General features: G+C 51.1%; 1 protein-coding gene across 1 annotated transcript in view; it reads left to right on the forward strand.

Moving 5' to 3' along the window:
* The first annotated feature begins 8,403 nt into the window (after positions 1-8,403).
* Positions 8,404-21,914, forward strand: part of INPP5D (inositol polyphosphate-5-phosphatase D) — a 96,506-nt gene continuing 82,995 nt past the window's right edge. Inside the window, exons 1-2 of the mRNA XM_079782187.1 lie at positions 8,404-8,673; positions 19,475-19,538. Of these exons, the coding sequence (XP_079638313.1) occupies positions 8,540-8,673; positions 19,475-19,538 (198 nt within the window). The 5' untranslated portion in view covers positions 8,404-8,539. The remainder of the gene's footprint in view (positions 8,674-19,474; positions 19,539-21,914) is intronic.

The following is a 21,914-nucleotide window of genomic DNA, read 5'->3' on the forward strand; positions in this document are numbered from 1 at the left end:
AATGAGAACAAGGGCCTCCAGGTGGGAAGGGATTTGTAGTTTGACAGGTTCAACAACTAGCCAAGGCCCTGTCCTCTCTACCACACCTCAACCAGTGGTCATCAAGACATGTTTGAGCCAGGCCAGTGTGGCTCAGTGGTTGAGCATTGACCTATAGAAGGTCATGGTTCGATTCCCGGTCAGGGCTCATGCCCGAGTTGTGGGCGTAATTCCCAGTGTGGGGCATGCAGGAGGCAGCAAATCAATGATTCTCTCTCATCATCTATATGTATATATATATATATATATATATCTCCCTCTCCCTTCCTCTCTGAAATAAATAAAAATGTATTTTTAAAAAGATATATTTGCGTTTACAATAAAAACAACAATATCTAGAATAGGCTGAGACCCATACTTCTGTCCCACCAGGAACCTATTCTAATTCTACAGTCCACATACATCTCCAATGACCCTTAAAATGATCATCTAAAACTTGTATGCAGGGGACCAGCATCCCAAGCCTGGAACTTAGCTGCTCCTTCATCTGTGCTACTCCAACAATGGTCTAGGTAACTGTCACATGGGTGCCCAAGGGGACACTGGGGAGAATTTAGGTGAATGGGGCAAAGGCTCTGGCCTAAGAATTTCGGAGTTCAGCACAGAATCTCAGGCTTCTATAACTCAAAATATGTACTATGCATGGTGGCTATGAAATCAAACAGACATGAGCAAGAATCTCATATCTGCCACTAACTTGCCAATGAATTATTTAACTTCTATGGTTCTCAGTTTCTCTGCCAGTAAAATGGAGATAACAGTAAGATCACCTTTGAAGTATCATGAGGATTGAGTGAGGCAACGCATGCTGAGTGGTTAGCACGATGTTTCGCACATAGTAGCTGATAGAGATGAGCTGTTGGGATACTTTAGCAGATATTTACTGGACTGAAATGATTCCCTTCCTAATGCACATGTTGAAGCCCTACCCCCCAATGTGACTGTATTTGGAAATAGGGCGTCTAGGAGGTAATCAAGGTTAAATGAGTCCATAAGGATGGGGTCCTAATCCTTATAAAAGAGATCTCTCTCTCTCTCTCTCCTCATACAGGTAGTGAAGAAAGGTCACGTGAGAACACAGTGAGAAGGCAGCCATCTGCAAGCCAGGAAGAGGGTCCTCACTAGAACCTGACCACTCTGGCATGCTGATCTTGGGCTTCCAGCCTCCAGAGCTGTGAGAAATCAATGTGTGCTGTTGGAGACCCCGTCTGTGCTGTTTTGTTATGGCAGCCCAAGCTGACTGACGTACCTACTACGTGGCAATGCGGGTGGGAGCTGCAGCCTCAAGGGATGAATCAGACACATGTGGACTCAGAGAGGTGCATACAAAATAATGCAAGTTGCGATAGGAAAGTGCTCTGAGTGGAGACCAGGCAAAGCTGGATAGGCTGGGGGCTCGCAGAAAAGGGGGTGCTCAGCAGAAGTGTAGTCAGAAAAGACTACAAGGCAGATGGACACAGACAATAGGATGGTGAAGGCCTGTGGTGGGGGGTGGGGGCAGGCTGGGGGGGGTCAATGGGGAAAAAGAGGGGACATATGTGATACTTTCAAGAATAAAGATTAAAAAGAAAAGAAAGGGGGAAAAAAAGAAAAAACTACAAGGCAGAAACAGCTCAGGGAAGAAGTGATGCGGGGGGGTGGGGGGGCGCGGCAGGAAGGGTAGTGCAGGGCACCACAGAGGTGACTTTCATGTGGCTTTGAGAGCGGATCAATGAGCACAGATGCAGTTAGGAAAACCCCAGGCTTCCTGAGGCCCAGGGCAGCCACACAGGAGGAAGAGAACAGGAGACGACAGTGGGCAGAGGTTCTGATGGCAATGAGGCTGGAACCAGCAGGGCGGTATGTGTCTTGTTTTGGTGCATTGGTCAGGAGCACTGCTGACAGCACAGAAGAAGCAGCAGAATATGAAGCTGGAAAGGAGCTTGACACGTAATCACTGCGGAAAGTGAGTGGCTGTTGGCAGAAAATGCGTTTAGGAAATGCAGTCATAGACCCTGCCAAAGAGGGTTGTCATGATTCAGGCTTGGGAAGTGCTCAGGACCGGAACAGAGGTTGGAGGCTGCACAGGGGCCTGGGCAGTGGCCGCCCAGCATGGGACAGCAGCAGCCAGGCAGGCTGACCTGTGCGGCAATGGCTTGGCTCAGGGCCAGAGAGTTGCTACCTCCACAATTTGGCAAATCTGACCTGGGAGCAGAGAACCAGGAGAGGACAGTTGCTATGGCAACATGGTTACCTTGGGGAGATCACTGGGGGTGTTTTGCTTTATACCCTAGGTGTGGGCCTTGGCCACAAAGATGCAAAGTTACCAGGGCCTTCAAGTTTATTGAGCTAGAACCTTCATATTTTCCATGTTCGGCTCAGGAAACATCCAGGCAGCTTTCTCGGAAAGAAAATTTATACATTTTTTTGTAAAAATTCAAATCATGTCTTAGATACAGGGGACAGCTCATATTTAAATGAAGACTGTGATGAAAGTCAAGAATCTTTTTGGAAAAAGTCACCAGGGCCTGTTTCTTAAAATCTGTTTCATAAGTGGGATGTTCAGGCAAGTCACTTAAAGTGGGTACTCCAGAATTGCCCCTCTGGGCTGATTCTCACAGATGGTGGGTATGGCATCTGGTGCAATCACTTTATTTTTTTAAAATATTTTTTTATTGATTTTAGAGAGGGGAAGGAAGAGGGAGAGAGAGATAGAAACATCAATGATGAGAAAGAATCATTGATCAGCTGCCTCCTGCACTCCCCACAATGGGGATCGAGCCCACAACCCGGGCATATGCCCTGACCAAGAATCGAACCGCAATTCCTGGTTCATAAGTTGACACTCAACTATTGAGTCATGCCATCCAGGAGGTGCAACCACTTTAGAATACAGTACTGCATAGTCCTAGCTGGTTTGGCTCAGTGGATAAAGCGTTGGCCTGTGGACTGAAGCGTCCTGGGTTTGCTTCTGGTCAAGGGCACATACCTGGTTGTGGGCTCGATCCCCAGTAGGCGGCATGCAGGAGGCAGCTGATCAATGATTCTCTCTCATCATTGATGTTTCTATCTCTCTCTCCCTCTCCCTTCCTCTCTGAAATCAATAAAAATATATTTTTAAAAAATGAAGAAAATACAGCATAATTGATCAAAACTGAAAGTGTGCTCTGCCTTTGAACCTGGGTTGCTCTTCTGGGGATTTACCTAGCAGGCACCCTGACTGCATAGTACATAGAGATCTGGCCATATGTGTGCACTGTGCCATGGTTTGTGATAGCGAACTCCGGAAACCCTGTGCGTGTCCAACAGCAGATTGGTACCATGAATTATGCTATGGCACAGAATGGTATGCTGGCTTTAAAAAAAAAGTGTGACCAACACAAAAACCTCCATGAAATGTTCAGAATATTGTTTAATGAAAAGAGCAAGGTGCACACAGGGTAAAAAGAAAAGAGGCCTTGCAAAAATATGCTTGTACAGGTATATGCATAGAGAGTTTTGCAAGAATACCCAAGATGCTGGCCTGGGGGCAATGGGACTGGGCATCTGGGCAAGCAGGAGAACTTACTTTTCACTGTGCTAGTTGAATTTTTAGTGTGAGCACGAGTTACTTTTTAATTTAAAAAAGATTAAAGAAAAGGGTCAGTCTCTATGAATCCTGAGGGATGTGTGTCTCTGGGGACTCCACCAGCAGTTCACATGAAGCCAAGCTCTCCCGGAGGAATTCACACACACTTCAGGTACCAGAGTTGTCTTTATTCACTTAATTGTATTATTATAAAAAGCGTGTGATCACAAAGCAAACCAGGACAAGTAGAAGGAAGAAAAAAAAAGTACTTGTAGAGTTGCCACCTGAGGACTCTTCAAAATCAGTGATTTTCTGAAATAAAGTTTTTCCATCATTGGAATCAATATCTTCCATTGGTTTCCTGATTTTTTTTTTCTTACCATTGTATTATTATGACTACTTCCCCATGTTCTTAACAGCCTTGGCAAAAGACCCAAGTTATTTTTGTGGATGTGATTCTTCCCAGAGTCAAACTCCTTATTGCTGTTCACCAGTTTGATTTTCTGGTATCTTCAGTGAAAGGACAGAGCAGCTCATGGATGTCCTTGAGCACAATTAGGACACTGTTGGCTTTTGAACCTCTTGAGAAATCACCTCTATCCCTGTTGGCATTGTTCCTATGGGAACATGAGAGTTGGGGCTTTACAGAATGTCACACCTGAACTCTTGGATGGGGCTAGAGTTTCCCCCCAGATGGCAGGGATCACTAGGCTCAGAACCTGACCCAATTAGGTTATTATTAGTTGCAGGGAAAGAGCACTTGATAGAATCTCATCCTCTTTCACACCTGGGTTGGTAAGCCAATGGCGATGGTCACTGATGCTGGTTGCAGGTTGGAGCCAACCCAGGCTCTGCCCTCCAAGCATCGATCAGGAGGGCCACCTCAGGCACCTACTTTGCACCAGGCACCTTCCATAACTGCACAGAGGTGCAAACTGAGATTCAGATGCTAGATATTTGTAGCAGAGCCAGGATTCAGACCCTGGCCTCACCTGTGTGTAATTCCAGGGAATGATTTACAGCTCAGAAATAGTTATCAGAGCTGTGAGGGGAAGAGGGTTGACGGGGCTGTGGACTGAGACCTCACCTGCCTACTCTTCAGGATGCTCCAGGCCCCAAGCTTAGGCACTGTTAAACCAAATTGGCACCAAATTTGTGTCTGCAGAGGTCCAAGAGAGGATCTGGAAAGGCCTACTTGAAGATGCCAGTAGCAGAAGTGAAATTGAGACTCCTTGTGAGGAGAAGGAAGGCAGGGGGACACCGCCACATAAGCTCACTTCTTCAACACTGAGGTTTCATCTCTTCTTCCCAGAGCTTCTAGACCAAGTGACCGTGCCTTGGTGTCTGCCAGACCACCCTGATGCTGCTCACTTCCCTGACTTCCTAGAGATATTCCAAGTCCCCTTCCAGCGCCTGGGACTGGCCAGGGCTGGCAGTGCAGTTGGGTCAAGTGCTTTGGTCTGAATCTGAGCCCACATGAGCCCTGATCCTACCTTTTCCCTGTCAGGTGCTTTCCAACTCTCTCCCCTACATGTAGGGTTGCCCAGATGCCCCAAAGAGCTCTGAGACTCAAGTCTATGGGATCTTTCTGGAGCCCCGTGGCTGGGTGTGATTCAAGAGTACAGCCTTGGGAGCAGGGTAGTATTTCCTCTGTGCAATGGCACAAGATTGGGTGACTAGAATGCTGCTGAGATGCTGATTTGGGGTGACTCTTACATCAAACATAAGACATGTTTAGGGTTCTGGGCAACTAATGGTTCATAGGCAATCCCTGGCCTTGAATTGCTCCCAGGTCACTACTCACCTGCAGTGTTCCACCCATGGCGCTGCCTCCATCCAATAGCAATGAGGATGGCAGGGAGAGTGGCAGGTGTTTCTTGCCCTCTGCACACCTGCCAACAGCACTTGGGCAGTCACTCTACCCACTCTGGAGGTCCCTGTCCATGTGTCAGGCAGCAGCATCTCCTCTAATGGCTTTTGAAACCATTGCTCTTCACTGCCTGTGGGCTCCTCCAATCAGCTGACATTGAGCTCTCCAGGTTGATCTTAATCATGCCCGGTGGGGATGGTCATTCCTTGAGAATGGGACTGCTCTCATGTGTGCAAGGCAGGGATGTTGTCATCAGTGAAAGAGATCACCATATAGCAACATGTTGATTATGGCCCCCAAATTCAAGAGAAGCTGGTTAGAAGATGTGTTGTTCTATGTTTATGCTATAAATTCAGAAAAGGAGCTTTAACATGACCAAAAAATAAATTATTGTTAATAATTTTTTGCATGCTCTGGGCAAGACATGCATCTGTGTTTATCTACAAAGCAAAAAGCAACCTCAGAAGGAATTACTGGAAGCTGGTATTCATGCTGGCACCATGGATGAAGCAGCATCGTGGGTAATGAAGCACCCAGCAATAGATCAATGGCGCTGGGAAACGCAGAGGCAAGATCGGTGTCATCTCAAAATGGACAGGCTTACACTGCTACCCTCATCTCGCTGTAGGAGATACACAAACAGCCAGGAATGATGTTTGTCAGTAGGAAACTAAAACTGAACTAGAAAAGAGGACCTGACATCATGAAGATGCTTCACGTACACTGATTAGACATCGAATATACACAACTTACCTCCTCTCTGTCCACTATTCTAGATCTTCTTTGATAAATCACGGTACCTCAGTGGGTCCATTAATTTCATAACACAAGTTTTTAGTACGTTGTTTATGTAGATGAGGCCTTGCAAAAAGTATTTACCCAGGCCCCACCCACTGCTAAGGGCAACCCTGATCTAGATGTTGGGATTTTCTGAAGCGGGGGATAAGATCAGAGGGACAAGGAAGCTGACCATGTCAGATGGCTTAGGCAATTGGGTTGGGAAGGAAGTGAAGATGGGATGAGCCTTACAAATTAGGGAAACATGTGTGTCATGTATGTGTCAAGCAGGTGTCATATGTGTGTCAAAGGAAAATCACACGAGTCAAATGGTAAGGACAGGCCCACTGTCCAACAAGTCTGCTGAGATGTAGGACTCAGTGAGAACAGAGGCATGAGAGAGGGAGGGTGGGAAGCTGGAAAGTGGGTGGGGGGGTGATGGTTATAGGTAAAAAGTGATGGAGGGACTCTAGGGATGCATTGGTCAAGGCACCAAGGGGCCAGAATTTTGGATGGAGCCTTCTTTTGATGGACCCTAGAGTGACCTAGGGGCTTTGAGTCTGAGAGCAGGGTGGAAGGTGGTGCAGGTCAGCAGGGAAGGGAGAACATGGTGGGAGCATCAGCGTTGGGTAGAGCTGAGGTGGGGGTGAGGGAAGAAGAGGCCTCCACTAGTGGCTGCTGGAGAGTTGGCAGACCCAGGGCCCAGCTGTCTTGGGAAAGGCCAAAGCATGAAGGCCAACTCTCATCTCCACTGAGTCTCCACGCCCAATCAGGGCCTGCCCAGAGGGCCCCTGATACGGGCTTGCTGAAGGTTCAGTGGGAGGAGCTAGGGAGGGGGCTTAGGAGAAACTGGCTTGGGGAGGTGGGGGTGAGGATGGGAGTTCTCTGGACTCAGAGTTTCCAAAAGGAACTTCGCCTGGAGCCCAGAAGTGGGCAGGGGGCGGAACAAACTTGCTCTTGGCCTCAGAATCAGAATGGGGTCAGTCCACCTGGATGGGAGCACTTTGCTCACTCGGAATCTCCTGCTGTGTGTGCTGCTGTGGGTTGCAGGTGCGGGGACCCTGTGGCACACATGAGCTCCTTTAGGGGCTACTTTCCTCAAGGTAGAGGCCTGGCTCAGGCCCTGGAGGGGATTCTCTTGTCATGTCCTGTGGGGGAAGGCCTAAGTGTGGAATTGGGGGGCTCCTTTGTGCAGTAGGTCAGCACTTACCCCTTCACCCTGGTGGGTCTGACTTGGGTGGGGATTGAGGGCAGCCCGTTTGGGGACCAAGGAGTGGATGCCACTTTGGAGTCCTCCGTCTGCTGGTCCTGGATGGTGGCCCCGTGGAGGCAGCTTCCCTTTGAGCTGTGGGCAAAGACAGCCATGCCTGGCCACCCCCGATACAGAATGCAGGAAGGAGCATCATTGTTGGCCAGGTGGCCAGCTTGCCCCTGGGGATGTGTGGGTTTCCTGGGTGCTCTGGAAAGACCCATAGGTAAAAACCCAGCCTGCATTTATGTTGCCATGGAGAACAGGTTTCCCCAGGTCCTTCACACTCACCAGCCCCGGAGGATGAGTGTAAAGGTGTCACAGAGCGGCCACCTGGGCCCTTGGAACCATCATGTGGTGTCACCCAAGGTCCCTCCGGTACCCAGGGCTGTATGGTGTCTGAATGACCGCGAGTCTCCGATACGGGGAGGAGGGCTTGACTGTATCCCTCCCCCTCCATTTAATCCAGCCCTGTGCGGGCTGAGACCCAGCTGAGAAGCCCTGCCCTGGGAGCCTCTGTTCCTTGGTTATGTTGTGGGCCGGAGGGTCAGTGAGTCGAAAAGCCCTGGGGTAGGGAAGAAGGCTGAGAGATCTGTTCAGGGCGTGGCCACCCCACGTGGACAGAGGGACAGGCTTCTGAATGGCCACAGCTTTGGCATGTCCACGCCTGTCAGGTCCTGCTTCTGCAGCAGCCAGCTGAGCCCCCTGACACCAAAGGAGCTGCCAGTTCCCCCAGGACTTAAGCTGGCGTTTGACCCTCCGAGGACTGAGTCCCATCCCAGGAGAAAAAGGGCGGGCGGGTGGGGTGGGAAGGTGGAGGACCGGGCTCCTGCTTGGTCTCTGCAATGAGGAAGTTCTCTGCAGCTCGTTTCCTTTCCCTCGCAAAGCGCCTGAAACAGGAAGTCGTCGGTCAGTGAGCTGGTGGCAGCAGCCGGGGCAACAGAGAGGGGACAAGAGGGGGTGGCAGCACAGGGGCCTCCGCTCGCCTTGGTGGTTAGTTGGTCGTGGGGGAGGCTGCCGGCCCCGCCCGGCCCTGCCCAGGAGGCCCACGCCCGCCATGGTCCCCTGCTGGAACCATGGCAACATCACCCGCTCCAAGGCGGAGGAGCTGCTCTCCAGGACCGGCAAGGACGGCAGCTTCCTCGTGCGCGCCAGCGAGTCCATCTCCCGGGCCTACGCGCTCTGCGTGCTGTGAGTACAATGCTCGTCCCCGCCAGTGCCCTCCGTCCGCCCGGCCTGGCCTCCCCTGCCCCCGGGCACAGAGATGCTCAGGTGCCGCCCAGAGTGGGGAAACCAGCTGGGGGCTGAGCCAGGGCCCGGCACTGAGTCGGGGTCTCTATCTATGGCATGGAGTGGTCCGGCTTGCACACTGCCCGGGTTTGTCGGGGCCCGCCGAGGCCTGAGGTGCACCGCTGTGCCCGGAGTTCAGGCTTGGCAGTGCTGGACCCCTCCAGAGCCACCCCGAGGCCTGGTCACACACCGCAGCTGCCCGGGTGGGCAGCGTCCTCGGGGCTCCAGGGGCAGGAGAAGGGGTGCAGGCTCTGTGAGGTTGGCGGAAGCTCAGGGCTCCAGGGGGGTGGGTGTGTCAGAGCTCGGTCAGCTCAGGGGCTGCTCGCAGATGCCCGGTGTGGAAACGTCAGGGAGAACAGATGTGGCGAGGCGGCCCTCCCATGCCCAGGCTCCAGGCCCCTGGAGAAAACCGTTATCGGGGGAACCACGCGTATGGGGTGGGTTCACTCCAGAAAGGACTTTCAGTTCACCCAGACGTGGCATTTGGGGCCCTGCGCACAGAGGAAGTCACCGTCACAGGCAGCTACAGCCTCTTTCCTCCTTGTCTCCGCGCTCGGCTGCGTCCCCTCCCGTTGGGGCCTCTCTGCGGCGAGAACTTCCCGCTCCACCACTCTAGATGTTGCTGAATGGGCCAGTTGTCCTAACAACTGAGGAACCCGCCACTTGCTGAAGGTTCCTTTTAAAAATACCCTTCTTGACCCATATCTAAAGGAGCGCCCCCCCCCCCCCCCCACACACACACAGCCCTGTGGTTCAACCATCCAGCTGGGGCCTCGGGCAGCGCCAGGGCCTGGTGGGTGAAGGGTGTGTCCACAGGCACCTCTCAGCAGTGGCCCTGGGCTTGCAGAAAGGCCGCTCTGAGCTGGCAGGGCCCTGCCCTTCTCCAGGCAGGAGCGAAAGTGGGTCACCGAACACGGTCCTGTTTCGAGCATCGTGTCTAAGCATTTGTGCATTATCCCATTTCATCCTCACGACAACCTGAAGTACAGGTCCTGTTCTCACCCACTTTGCAGATGAAGAGACTGAGGCTCAGACAGGTTAAATGCGTGACCATAGTCAAAGCCAGGGCCATCTGCCCCCAGTGGCTGCCCCAGACAATCAGACTTCTGTCCCTGTCAAGCCAGGTATGAGGATAGGTTCCAGGTAACAGCCAGGGAGACCATAGTGCTTACAAGGCCCAGCTGGGAGTACTTAGAAAATAACCCAGGCTCACAGCGGCCTGACCTCCCAAGGCCAGCTTCCTGAGCTCCACCCCCGCCGCCTCCTCTCATACTCCGGGCAAGGGACTCAGGCCCAGACTTCCCTGCAGACACTGCTCCTGTGGGGACCCACCAATGGGGCCTTGGAACGGGTAAGGAGGTTCTGATGGGACTCCACTGGCCCGTGTAGATTTGTCCCCTGTCCCGGCAGGCCCGTGGTCAGGGCTGATTCCTTAGGTGTCCCTGTGTGCCAGCCTTCTGCAGGGAGAGGGCTTCAGCTCCCTGATTTGTATGACGGGCTGCACTGGTGCTCAGGCTGCACATGTGGAATGCGGGTCTCTCTCACTGCAGACTGAGAGTGTCATGCCAGCCAGAGCTGGGGCCAGACGCCTCGGGAACCTCTGGTCTGAAGGCCCCTGACCTTGCAGGTGAGCAGATGGAGCTCAGAGGGCTTGAGGCCTTTGTCAGTGCTGCCCTGCTAGCTGGTAGCAAACTGGGGTCCAGGCCTGGTTTCCCGTGTTCATTCTTCCATCTCTCCTCCCCTCCACTCCCCTCGCACGCATCAAGTTCCTCTCAGACCCGCAGCAGATGTTCGGGGTCTGCACCTTAGGGAGGAGGCCCATGGTGCCCTGCCCACAGATGTCCACCTCCCTCTTAGCCCAAGTCTGGACTTGTCCGCCTCCCATCCCCAAAGCCCCAGACACCTGGGCTGGAGCCCTTCCCGGGAGCCCCGCCCCTTGGCCAGGTTTCACCCCACCTCCCCCCACCCCCAGGCCCAGGGCTCCCCTTTCTCTTCAGTTTGTGGGGAAAGCCACCTTCCTGAGGGGTCAGGAACCACTGTGGGCTGGCGGATACCATGGACACCAAATTTCCCCCAAAGCTGGGAGACCTCCTCATTTTGCTGCTACCCTTAATTTTGCCAATTAAAGAGATTTTAAAACTAACTAAATGAGGGACAGCTGCCACCTCCCAACAGCTCATTTCATGAAAGAAAGCGTCCTTTAACACCAAAGAAGCGGAAAGAACACACTCTTTAAGATAAAAAATTTAAAAAGCCAATCCTTTAAATCAAATAGGTTTAATTTCCTGAAAAATAACCCACCATCCTCAGTTTTCTCTGTTCTCCGTGTACAGTGAAAAGCTGGTCCCCCGCCATCCTGGTCCCTGGCCTGGTGTTGGGGACCCTGCTGGGGGAAGAGCAGCTGGGCTTTCCTCAGTTTCAGAAGTGACGCTCACCCCTCTGCTGTCAGGAAGTCAGCGAGAGTGCAGGGCCCTGCGTGGTGCAGGTGTGAGGTCAGGGCCTCTTAATAACCCTGCCCTAAAAGTGAGCCAGGGCGGCTGGAGGAAGCCACATCTCCTGCTCTAGAAATACCCACATGGAAAAGACCTTACCGCCCAGGGGGCCCTCACCTCATCCTCCTGTGCCCTCCCATGTGGCCAGAGCTTCTTCCTGGTGCCCCCTGGTGAGGGGATGGCGGGGGTCCAACTGCTGATGTAGGCAGTGTGTTGGAGCTCCAGGAACTGAGTAGAGCTTCCCAGAAGTGGCCTTCATGCTCAGAAAAGAGGACAGGATTTGACTATTTAAATGGAACTGGAAGGGGGGGGGGGCACCAAAGATAAGGCTGTAATTCAGTGCTGCCCGCGTGACCTGAGAGTCACATTCACCCCAGGCCTAGCAAACCTGTACTTCCTCTGGAGAGGTTAGCCCTGCCATCTGCCACCTGCCAGTGGCAGGAAAGCCCAGCTCTCTCCTTAGCAGATCAGAAAGCTCTGCTTTGGGGAGACCCTGGGGGCCCATCTTTGGGTACAGAGAGCTGGAGGGGGAAGACCCCAGGCTGCCGACCACATGGTTTGGGTCCAGCTCTGTCATCTATGATGAGGGTGTTGAGAACATGAGTGACAGTGGGCTCTCCTGGGTAAGGTCTATGTCCGCTTTACTTGGCCAGCAGAGTTGGCCCCACTGTAGGGAGTCTCCAGGGCACTTGGGGGCTGCCCAGCCTGTCCTGGATGAGGCATGCTAAGAGGCCGTCAAGGTCATGCCCTCCTCTCCTGCCAGGACTGTACTTCTATGCAGGGCCCAGTGCACCTGTCAGTTGTGTTGTGCTGCAGAGAAGAAATATGCCTTTGGGAATCCATCAATGTAAGGGCCAGCCAGGGACGGCCTCCTCTTGCCTGGGCTACACAGGCAGAATGAGAACAATGGCCCAGGGTTGTGGGGATTACAACCTGCCCTCCCTGCGAGAGGATCCTGGGCCCCCAGAGCGTCTGCTGGGACTGGGTTCATCATCCAATGTGGAGCTGCCTAGTTGGGTAGTGCTCCCACCAAACCACACTGGAGAGAGTTGGCTCCCCTGCTGGGGGAGGGGCATGCACTGCTGCCTTTGGCTCAGAAGCCACAGTCCGGTCCAGCAGCTGTGGCAGGGAGGCAGCCTCAGTTTTCCTCAGCATATGGCCTGCCCAGTCTCCTTCCCCGGGGACAGTGTACCAGGCAGCCTGGACTTGGTGGCCTTATTGGCAGAGCCAGAAAGATGAAGAAGCATAAGAAGGACACAGCCATCAAAGGCCCTCAGAAAAGGCATTCTACCTGTTTTGGGAAGAGGAGTGTGACAGTCCCCCTGAGAAAGAGCAGGCTCCAAACCTTGCTCCACTAACAAAAGGTGTTTACTAACCTGTTCTGCCTAAAAATAACAGCAAAAGACTCCTAAAGGGTGTAATGTGTGCCAGGCTCTATTCTAGGCTCCTTCTGTGTATTGCCTCACTTATTGTCCACAATGGCTTTTGGACAAAGTGCTATTATTATTCCCACTGTACAGATGCAGAAACTGAGGGAGGTGACAAGCCATGTTTACAGGACTAATAAATGGAAGGGCCAGGATTTGAACTCATGCTGTTCTTGAGAGGATGAAGCAGGGAGGAGCCAGCAAGCCTGGTTATGGGTGGGGTTGGGGGGAGGGAGGCCTGGAGGAGAGACCCCTGGTGAAAGAACCACAGAGAGGGCTTGGGCGGGCAGAAAGGTCCAGGAGAGGTATGAAGCCATTTCCTGTGGTGTGAATGGTTGTGATAGAATCCTCTTTCCTTCAATCCCCTTTCAAAGATGTGGTAAAGCTGACACTGCTCATGAATTATTTTTGTGCAAATGCAAAGAAAAGTGCTGTTTTTTGTACCTGGTATTGACAGAAAGGGGCGGGTGGTGGGGGGCGGGGGGAGAGATGCTGGCACAGACAGTGGCCAGTAGCAGAGCTGGAGGACCACAAGCTCCTGAAGTCTGGTTTGCATAAGAGTCTTTCCAAGGACAACGCCCCTGAGTTTTCTCTCTGTGCAAGCCCGGGAGGGAGGGCAGGCCACGAAGGCCACTGGATGGTGGATTCCTGGAATCTTCTATGGGCAGTGACTTGTAACAACTGTGGTAAAGTCAAATGTCTGTGCCCATGCCCAGCATCCCAGGGCAATCCTTCCCTCCAATGTGGGCTCTGACTTTGGTCATTTCGCAAGCTTGCCTACCTGACAGGTTAAACTCATCTGTGCACAGACATCAGCTCTTCTCTGTTGAATGGTCCCACCTCCTGGAGTGTGAACCCACGCATGGGGATGAGATGTGCTCCTCCCAGCCAGGGCTTCCTCCCCACCCATTGATGGAGGTCTGTTCTCCCCCTAATTCATGCCATGTGGCACAGTCCTTATGAGGGAGTCCTCTGTGGTTGCTCTGATGTGAATTCTAGCCTTTGTGAGACGCTAGCCTCCGTACACACCCCCAGCATCCTCACTGGTGAAATGCCCACTCATGGGGTTAATTTTTCTACTGGGATATAATTCACATCCCATAAGATCACCCTTTGTACAGTGTATAATTCCATAGTGTTTAGTCATTCATAATGTTGTGAACCATCGCCACTTTCTAATTCTAGAATAGTTTCATCATATCATCCCCCAAAGAAACCCTGTACCCCTTAGCAGTCATTCCCTGTGCACACTCCTCCCAGCCCCTGGCAACCACTAGTCTAATTTCTCTCTCTAACCGTTCGCCTCTTCTGGGTATTTCATAAAATGGAATCAGACAATATGTGGTCTTTTGCGTCTGGCTTTTTTCACTTAGCATAATGTTTTCAAGGTCCATCTATGTTGCAGCACAAATCCTTCCTTTCTATAGCTAAACTAGAGGCCTGATGCAGGAAAATTCATGCAAGAATGGGCCTTCCTTTCCCTGGCTGCCAGCACCACCTTTGCTCCAGCCGGGAGCCCCCTTTCTGCCTTCCCACGCTGCCCAGAGGCCCGGAGAGGCTGGGGGCAGTGTGGAACACCTGTGTCATCGCCATGGCACCTGCATATACAAATTAACCCACTATCTTTGTTGGGTTAATTTGCACGCTCACTCCTGATTGGCTGGTGGGTGTCGTGAAGGTACAGTCAATTTGCATCTTACTCTTTTATTAGTGTAGATAATAGCCTGTTGTGTGGATATTTACCTGTTCCCCAGTTGATGGACATTAGGTTGTTTCTACTTCTTGGATACTGTGAATAATGCTATGGTGAACATTGACATACAAGTTTTTGTGTGGATATATGATTTTTATTATCTTGGGTGAACTGCTGGGTTATGGGAAGTCTCTGTTTAACTTCCTAAGAACCTGCCACGCTGTTTCCATAGCAACTGCATCATTTTACATCCCCACCAGCAGTGGAGGAGGATTCCAATCTCTCCACATCCTCACCAACACTTACTATTATCTTTTTGATAATAACCATCCTCGTGGGTGTGAAGTGACATCTCATTGTGACTTTGATTTGCATTTCCCTGATGATTAACCATGTCGAGTGGCTTTTCACGTGCTTCTTGGTCATTTGTATCTTATCTCTTCTTTGAAGAAATGTCTATTCATATCCTTTGCCCATTTCAAAAATTGAGTTATGTGTCTTTCTGTTGTGGTCATTGGATTACTCAGAGGATAAAATGGGGGAATCTGGGTAACACATATAACCCAAGGCCAGCACATGGTAAGCACCTACTGAACGCCGGCTGCTCTTGTTTATAAGCTATAATGTGAATAGTGACATCTCAGGAGTACAGGGCCCGTCTGTGAAGAGAATTCACAGAAAGAAGGAGGAGAATGGAGGCAGCGTGTCACTTCTGTAACTTCCTGGAGGCCCGAAGGAGCTGCCGGGAGACACCGAGCTGTCTTGTGGGGCCTCCTCAGAGGAAGTGCTCAAAGAGATGAGGCAGGAAGAGGACATGAGTGGCACACTGTGGCAGTGGCTGCTGGGACCAGGACTCAGTGCCTGGAAGCCTGAGGGAGAAAGTGGTCTGGGGCATGGATGCTGGGAATAACCACCAAATGAAACCAGATAGAGTGAAGATAAAGTGAGACGGAATGGAGGCCATCTCCAGAGTGACTAGTTCCGATTTGGGAGGGAGGTGCTGAGGACTGAAGTCCTAGGCTCCTAGGAAGCCAGAAGGAGTGCAGCGTGTGAGAGGTGAGGTCAGTGCTGGTGGCCGCAGCGGGCCTGGGCCCCGTGGGAGATGGCGAGAACAAGCGTCGGCAGACCAGGTCCTTCCTCCCTGGCCTGCTCATTGCACATTCCCCTGCCCATTAATTAGAAAAACATTGTATTCCCAAGTACCGGGACCCAAATGGTTTGGGTTCAATTATGTATTACAAATAACACCTCTTGTGGTGTTTAATGCTGACTCTGGGACTCCAGGTTACCCTTCTAATTAGATTTCCTCCTCTCACGTTGCTCAGCCTTCACAATTGATTTTTCCAGACAGCAATGGGTATGTTATCTGGATTATGTTCTAGAGCAGTAGCTGTAAAAGATGATTTAGTTGTGGAATCTTCACTCTAAACATTTTCCATGTAATATTCTCTGTGTGTGTGAATATATATATACATATATCCATGGGCATACTGTGTGTACAGGCATGTACACATGTATCCATATAGGACCAGACTGAAATGCAGCTGCTGGTCAGGGAAGCTGGAGAGTGCCTCCTCCACTCGCTGTGAGCCCCCAGCACCCCATGGTATGCAGTCTGGAATGACTGCTCCGTGTGGGTTGTGTGTGTGTGCGTCAGTTTCCCTTGAAGATCTAAACAGATTTGGTCCCAGGAACACGTTATCTGCCCCAGGCACTGGAGCGGCTGAGATGTGACTGTCCAGAGCAAAGTATCCCTCTTCCTCTTGTACTTGCTTTTGATCTATTTAAGTCATGTGGAGCTGCTTCTTTGTTTCAGTGTCTGGAACATCTTTGAAAAAGTCATAAAGGGCCTTCCTGTTCTGTGCGGCTGTCTCTGTCCCTCTCCTTGTGACTATGTTCTTTCTTTCTGCCTACAAGCTAATGTTTTGGCCCTGGTCAACCTCTTCCACAAATTAGCCGCCCTCAGCCATATAAGAGGCGGTTCTTGTCCTGTCCTCATTTGCATGTTCCCAGGAGGAAGTGTCATTAGGACTAGAGGTGAAAGATAAAAGCACAGTAGGATTCCAGCTATTTGGCATTTGTCTGGCAGGTTCTGTGGAGGAGTGGAGGCCGGAGGTGAGGGGCTGGGGGCAGACATACCAATAGCAAAACATATGAAAAAAAGAAATACCAATAGCAAAACATATGAGAACATGTTCAGCCTTTCTCATAAAGCAAGCTATCACCTCTCAGATTTGCAAAGATTGAAATGTCTGATAACAGTCAGTTGGCAGGGTGTGGGGAAATAGACACTTTCATATCCGGTTAGCAGAACAAAAAGTGACACCACCTCATTGGGAGGCGATTGCTAGTTTCTATCAGGGTAGAGCCCTGTCCTTTAGCTCAGCTGTTCTTTCCAGTGATTGGTCCAGGATCACCAGGAATCTCAGCGTGGAGTATTTATTGTGGTCAGGAAGGTGGTGGGAGTGCTATTCTAAATGCTTTTCATATATGAATTCACTTAGTCTACATGAAACAGTGTAGATACAGTGTTATTGTTGACCCTGGTTTACTGATAGGGAAACTGAACTTTGAACTCACCAATATACGCAAAGTATAGGAACAGAGATGTTCACTGCAGTATTATTTACAATAAGAAAAAGCATGGTCTAGTCAAGTAAATGATTGTGCAGCCAAAAGGTGGAACATAACTTGGGAAGACTTCTAAGATATGTTTGTTTTTTTGTGTGTGAAAAAAGGCACATTTTTGGCACTGGCCAGTGTGGCTCAGTTAGTTGGAGTGTCGACCCGTGCACAGAAAGGTTGCAGGTTCAATTCCTGGTCAGGGCACACATGGGAAGCGGCCCATCACTGTTTCTCTCGTACATTGATCTCTCTCTCCATTCCCTTCTCTCTAAAATAAGTAAAACATATTCTCAGTGTTTAGCCCCATGGAGAAAAAACACACACTTCTGAACAACAAATATAGTATGATATTATTTGCATTTAAAAAGACATGCATCTAGCCCAGCTGGCATGGCTCAGTGATTGAGCTTTGACCTATGAACCAGGAGGTCACAGTTCAAATCCCAGTCAGGGAATATGTCCAGGTTGCGGGCTCGATCCCAGTGTGGGGCATGCAGGAGGGAGCCAATCAATGATTCTCTCTCTTCATTGATGTTTCTGTCTCTCCCTCTCTCTTCTTCTCTGAAATCAATAAAAACATATCCTAATATATAAAAAGCCAGGGGCCATCACAACCAAAGCAACCAGACAGACAACCGAACAGCAGGCTGTGTGGGGCAACCAGGCCAGCAGGGGGGTTAGTGAGGGACGACCAAATGACTGAACAGAGGCTGCATGGGGTGACGAGGCTGGCAGGGGGGTTAGTGAAGGAAGACCAAATGACTGAACAACAGGCTGCGTGGGGTGACCAGGCTGGCAGGGGGGCAGTTGGGAGTGACCAGGTTGGCAGGGGAGCAGTTAGGGGCGACCAGGCTGGCGGGGGGGCAGTTGGGGGCAACCAGGCCAGCGGGGAGGGGGGGAGAGTTGGGGGCAACCAGGCAGGCAGTGGGGGCAGTGAGGGGTGACCAGGCCAGCAGAGGGAAGCAGTTGGGGGTGACCAGGCCAGGAGCGGGGGCAGTTAGGGGTAATCAGACTGGCAGGCAGAGGCAGTTAGGGATGATCAGGCTGACGGGGGGGGTGGGGAGTTAGGAGCCAGAGGGCCCGGATTGTGAGAGGGATGTCCCGGATTGGAGAGGGTGCAGGCTTGGCTGAGGGGACCCCCCGCCCCCGTGCACAAATTTCGTGCACCAGGCCTCTAGTTTAAAAATTAAAAAATAAAAATTTGTGTGCATGTTTAAAAGTTCTGGAATGATTTACAAAAGGGGGGCAGTAAATCTAAGAAGCTGGACTCACAGGAGAAGGGGTAGGAGACATTTGTTTTTTATTTCATATCTTTCTATGTGGTCTTAAAATTTTAAGACGAGTGTATAATTTTAAAAATCTAGTTATACAGTAACACATATGAATGCTTAGTGAAGTGCCAGGCACACAAGCAAGGCTAAATAAGTGAAATTTTTGTAATGAGGTATTTATTCATTGTCTTGATCCCAGAAACAAAACGAGCATCTGTGAGTTGGAGTGTGGTCCCCACCTAGAGGTTCAGCAGGAGTGAGTGGTTCAAGGTTCATGAGGCTCTCAAGTGGAGGAAATGGGGGGAGATTATGGTGGGTGAGAACAGACCAGCAGTTTCAACTAAGAGTATAAAACCCAAATAGAGTTCCCTGAAACTCCCTATGCCTCTGGGCCCGGCTCGACCACCCCTCAATGTGTTCTTCTCCCAAGGTGCTCAGACTTGACAACTTCCCTTACTCCCAAAGGTGTTAGAAAAGTAAAAAGTATCTTCTCCCCCCGCTCCTCCTCCTCCTCCTCCTCCTCCTCCTGTTCCTCCCCCTCACATTGGGGACTCCTGAACAAAAGGAAAGTGGAGCTTCTAGAAAGAGAAGAGAATCCAGAGCCTCTGGCTCTTCCTCATTAGAAGCAATCCTAAAACTCACTCACCAGCTGTTGGGGAAAATCCAGGTCTCTGATGGGATGGTGGCTGACCTTTGAGAGTATGAACTTATGGGGCCAAGTGTCCAGGGAGAGGCCACAGGGTGGGAGGGTAGCTCAGGAGGAGGGAGGTGCTCCACCCAGAGCCTCTCCTTGGCCAGTGTGGTCCTCTCTGTGGCTGTGTCTGATACCCTTTCAGCATATCCCCACCTTGTTTAGCCCCGTGGAGTCTTATTTACATTTGAAACACCCCGTCTGGCTCTGTTCTTTGGCCTACATGACAACTCCAAGGTTGTGGAAACCCTTCCAGCTGGTGGATGGCTTTAGCTCAGACCGCAGAGCTGTCAAGCACCAACGTAAATCATGCCACAAAGACCCCCCTGCCTTTTCCTGACGCTCCACTGTATGTCAGGGCTGATCGCCCCTCAGAACAGTCAGCTCCAAAGTTCAGAGACTTCACGCTCAGACTCCTCGAGCCATGTCAGGAATTCTCGTCATTTCAGGTACCAGAAAAATGTTCCTGCGTGGGTTCTAATAAGGTCTTTGGTCTATTTCAGGTATCGGAATTGCGTTTACACTTACAGGATCCTGCCCAACGAAGATGATAAATTCACTGTTCAGGTAAGCCTGTAATAAACCTAGAAACCTGAGCTGATTAGAGCCTATGTTGGTGGAGAAAGAGTGAAAAAGAGGAAGAAGAGAAGGGACCCCAAGTAGCCTAGACAGTAAGAGCTCACTGAACCTTTCTTTCTCATGGGTGGGAGTGGCTTAGCAGGGAAACTGTGACCCTGCTCTGTGACATGATGACGCAGGTATAATAGACATTATTTGCATTCACGGTGTGAAGGGGAAACAATGATAAAGAAGGACCCAGAAGTGAAGGAAAGTTAGCCACTGTGGCTCATGGGTTATTTTCTTCTGTGGCTGAAAGAAGTGACATTCAGTGGACCGGGAAGGAGAAAAGGAGGGGAACTTGCAGGAGAATAGACTGTCCTTTACAAGGGGCTAGAAGGTTGTCCAGAGGAAACAGTACCTGAAAAAGTACTTTCCATTCGTAGAGGGCTGTCCTGTCAAAGGCTGACGGGTGCTCATGGCATCAGCTGCACCATGTAAAGTCCGAGTGTGTAAAACTGGCTGTGAGATGTTAGAGAAAAACCAGCGTGCGCCAGTCCAAGTCGGGAGGACCACCCTACTCTCAGTTTATGTGCAAACAGCAGGGCTTTGTATGACCACAGTGCATGACAACTGAATGATGTGGAGGCCAGGGGAGCTATTTTTATCTGGCTGCATGAAGAGAGCAGGGGGTGGGCAGAATGAAGGAGGTGACACCCTCATTGTCCTCAGTGAGGACAGAGGAGTCATTCCTGGCTCATTGGACTAAGGCCAAGTGCACCCTCATGGCAGCCAGAGCAGCCAGGATAGACAAGGGTTGGGACACCGTGTCATGGAGCAGCAGTAACAGGGTCTGTGGGGTTTAGTTAAAAAGAAAATGGAAGTGGAAGGGAAACAATCCCTGATTCCAGAACGGGAAGGGGGTGGTGCGTTTTGTGCAGGACTAAGATGCAGTAATACAAACAGAGCTGGATTCGAGGGCAGGACCCTGGAGCACAAGTCACTGGAAATGTGTCAACAGGAGGAAGCTGTGTTGAATAGAATACCTCTAGGGAGGCTAGTTCTGTGGATCAAAGGAATCACTTGGATCAATGAGCCATTTGGGAAGAGAGTGAGACCTGGAGGGTCATGCTTGAGCCACACAGGTAGTCATGAAGCTGTCTTCTCAGGAGTCAGAAGCTGTTTGCTGCACAGCTTCCATGGGAGATGCAAGTTTGGGCTCAAGCAGAATTGTTCCACCTGATCGAGGTCAGGCTGAGTATTGCTTCTGGCTTCTGCATCCCTCCCATCTGCACCAGTATCTAAAGGGTATCCATTTCAATGTCTTAGCAAGTATGGGACACCCATATGTCTTGGCCTGCTCCCCAGGAGCAAATGTTAACACACCTGGTACACGACCGTCCTTTCAAGTACTTGGTGGCATTAAAACAGTCATCTCCCATATGGGCTTCACTTGCCAGGAACGTGGCCACCAAGGGGAGGGCTGCGTGGGGCAGGCAGTGGGCCTCGATGGCCTCTTGGCTGGGTGGCATCCTTGATAGGTGCTTTGCTGAAAGGAGTCTAAACTCTCTTAAGTTAAAAGTTGGTTGATGTGTTTGATCTTTTTTCCCCTTGTGGTTTGTTCTGTTCCTTCAAAGTGAAGAAGACTTTAATTATGACTAGGCCTTAAGCTGGAAAAGACGTGACTTTGCACCCAGGGCTTGTAAATGTTAGACCCTGTCTAGCATCTGTTTCCTCTCATCTCCACACATCGTGTGTTCCTGTGAATTGCTGCCAGTCCTGCAGCAGCTTCAGGATCGGGGGCCTCACTAGGTTTTGGGGGTCTCAAAGAAGAGAGACTCAGCTTAGCTAACTCATGTAAGGGGTGGGCAGCCTTTGTGGGAATGCACAGGGCAAGGAGGGAGAAGGTCTGGGACCAGAAGGGTTTGGGGCCCCACACCCCACGTGCTACCTGCCGCAACTCAGCCCTTCTCTGTGCGTCTGCTCTTCGCCCACTAACAGGCTCACTTCTCAGTTCCCAGTCCCAAGAGGGAATGTGGTTGGATTTTCTGTGTGGGCCACTCAGGGACCACAGGTCTGTGCAAAAATCAGTTGTCTTGAAGCAGGTGCCCACCCACCACTCTGAGATAGGGGTAGAGTTGTGGGGGCAGAGCGTGGTTACCCGAGGCCCACACTCGGCCAGAGTGATAGGCAGGCAGGTTTCCTAGGAGAGCTGTGGCCCTGCTGGACATGTCTGCTCCTGACCCCAGCACTGGGCCTGTGACCTCCTTGGTGGCCAACACCGACTAACCAGGGGACAGGGAGCTGTGGGGCCTAGATGGCCCAAGGAAGTGCCCACCCCTAAGATACACCTTCCTGTAAAAAGACACCTTACTAAAATAATAG

This window comes from Cnephaeus nilssonii (assembly GCF_951640355.1).
Source record: "Cnephaeus nilssonii genome assembly, chromosome: 10".
Lineage (NCBI taxonomy): Eukaryota > Metazoa > Chordata > Mammalia > Chiroptera > Vespertilionidae > Cnephaeus > Cnephaeus nilssonii.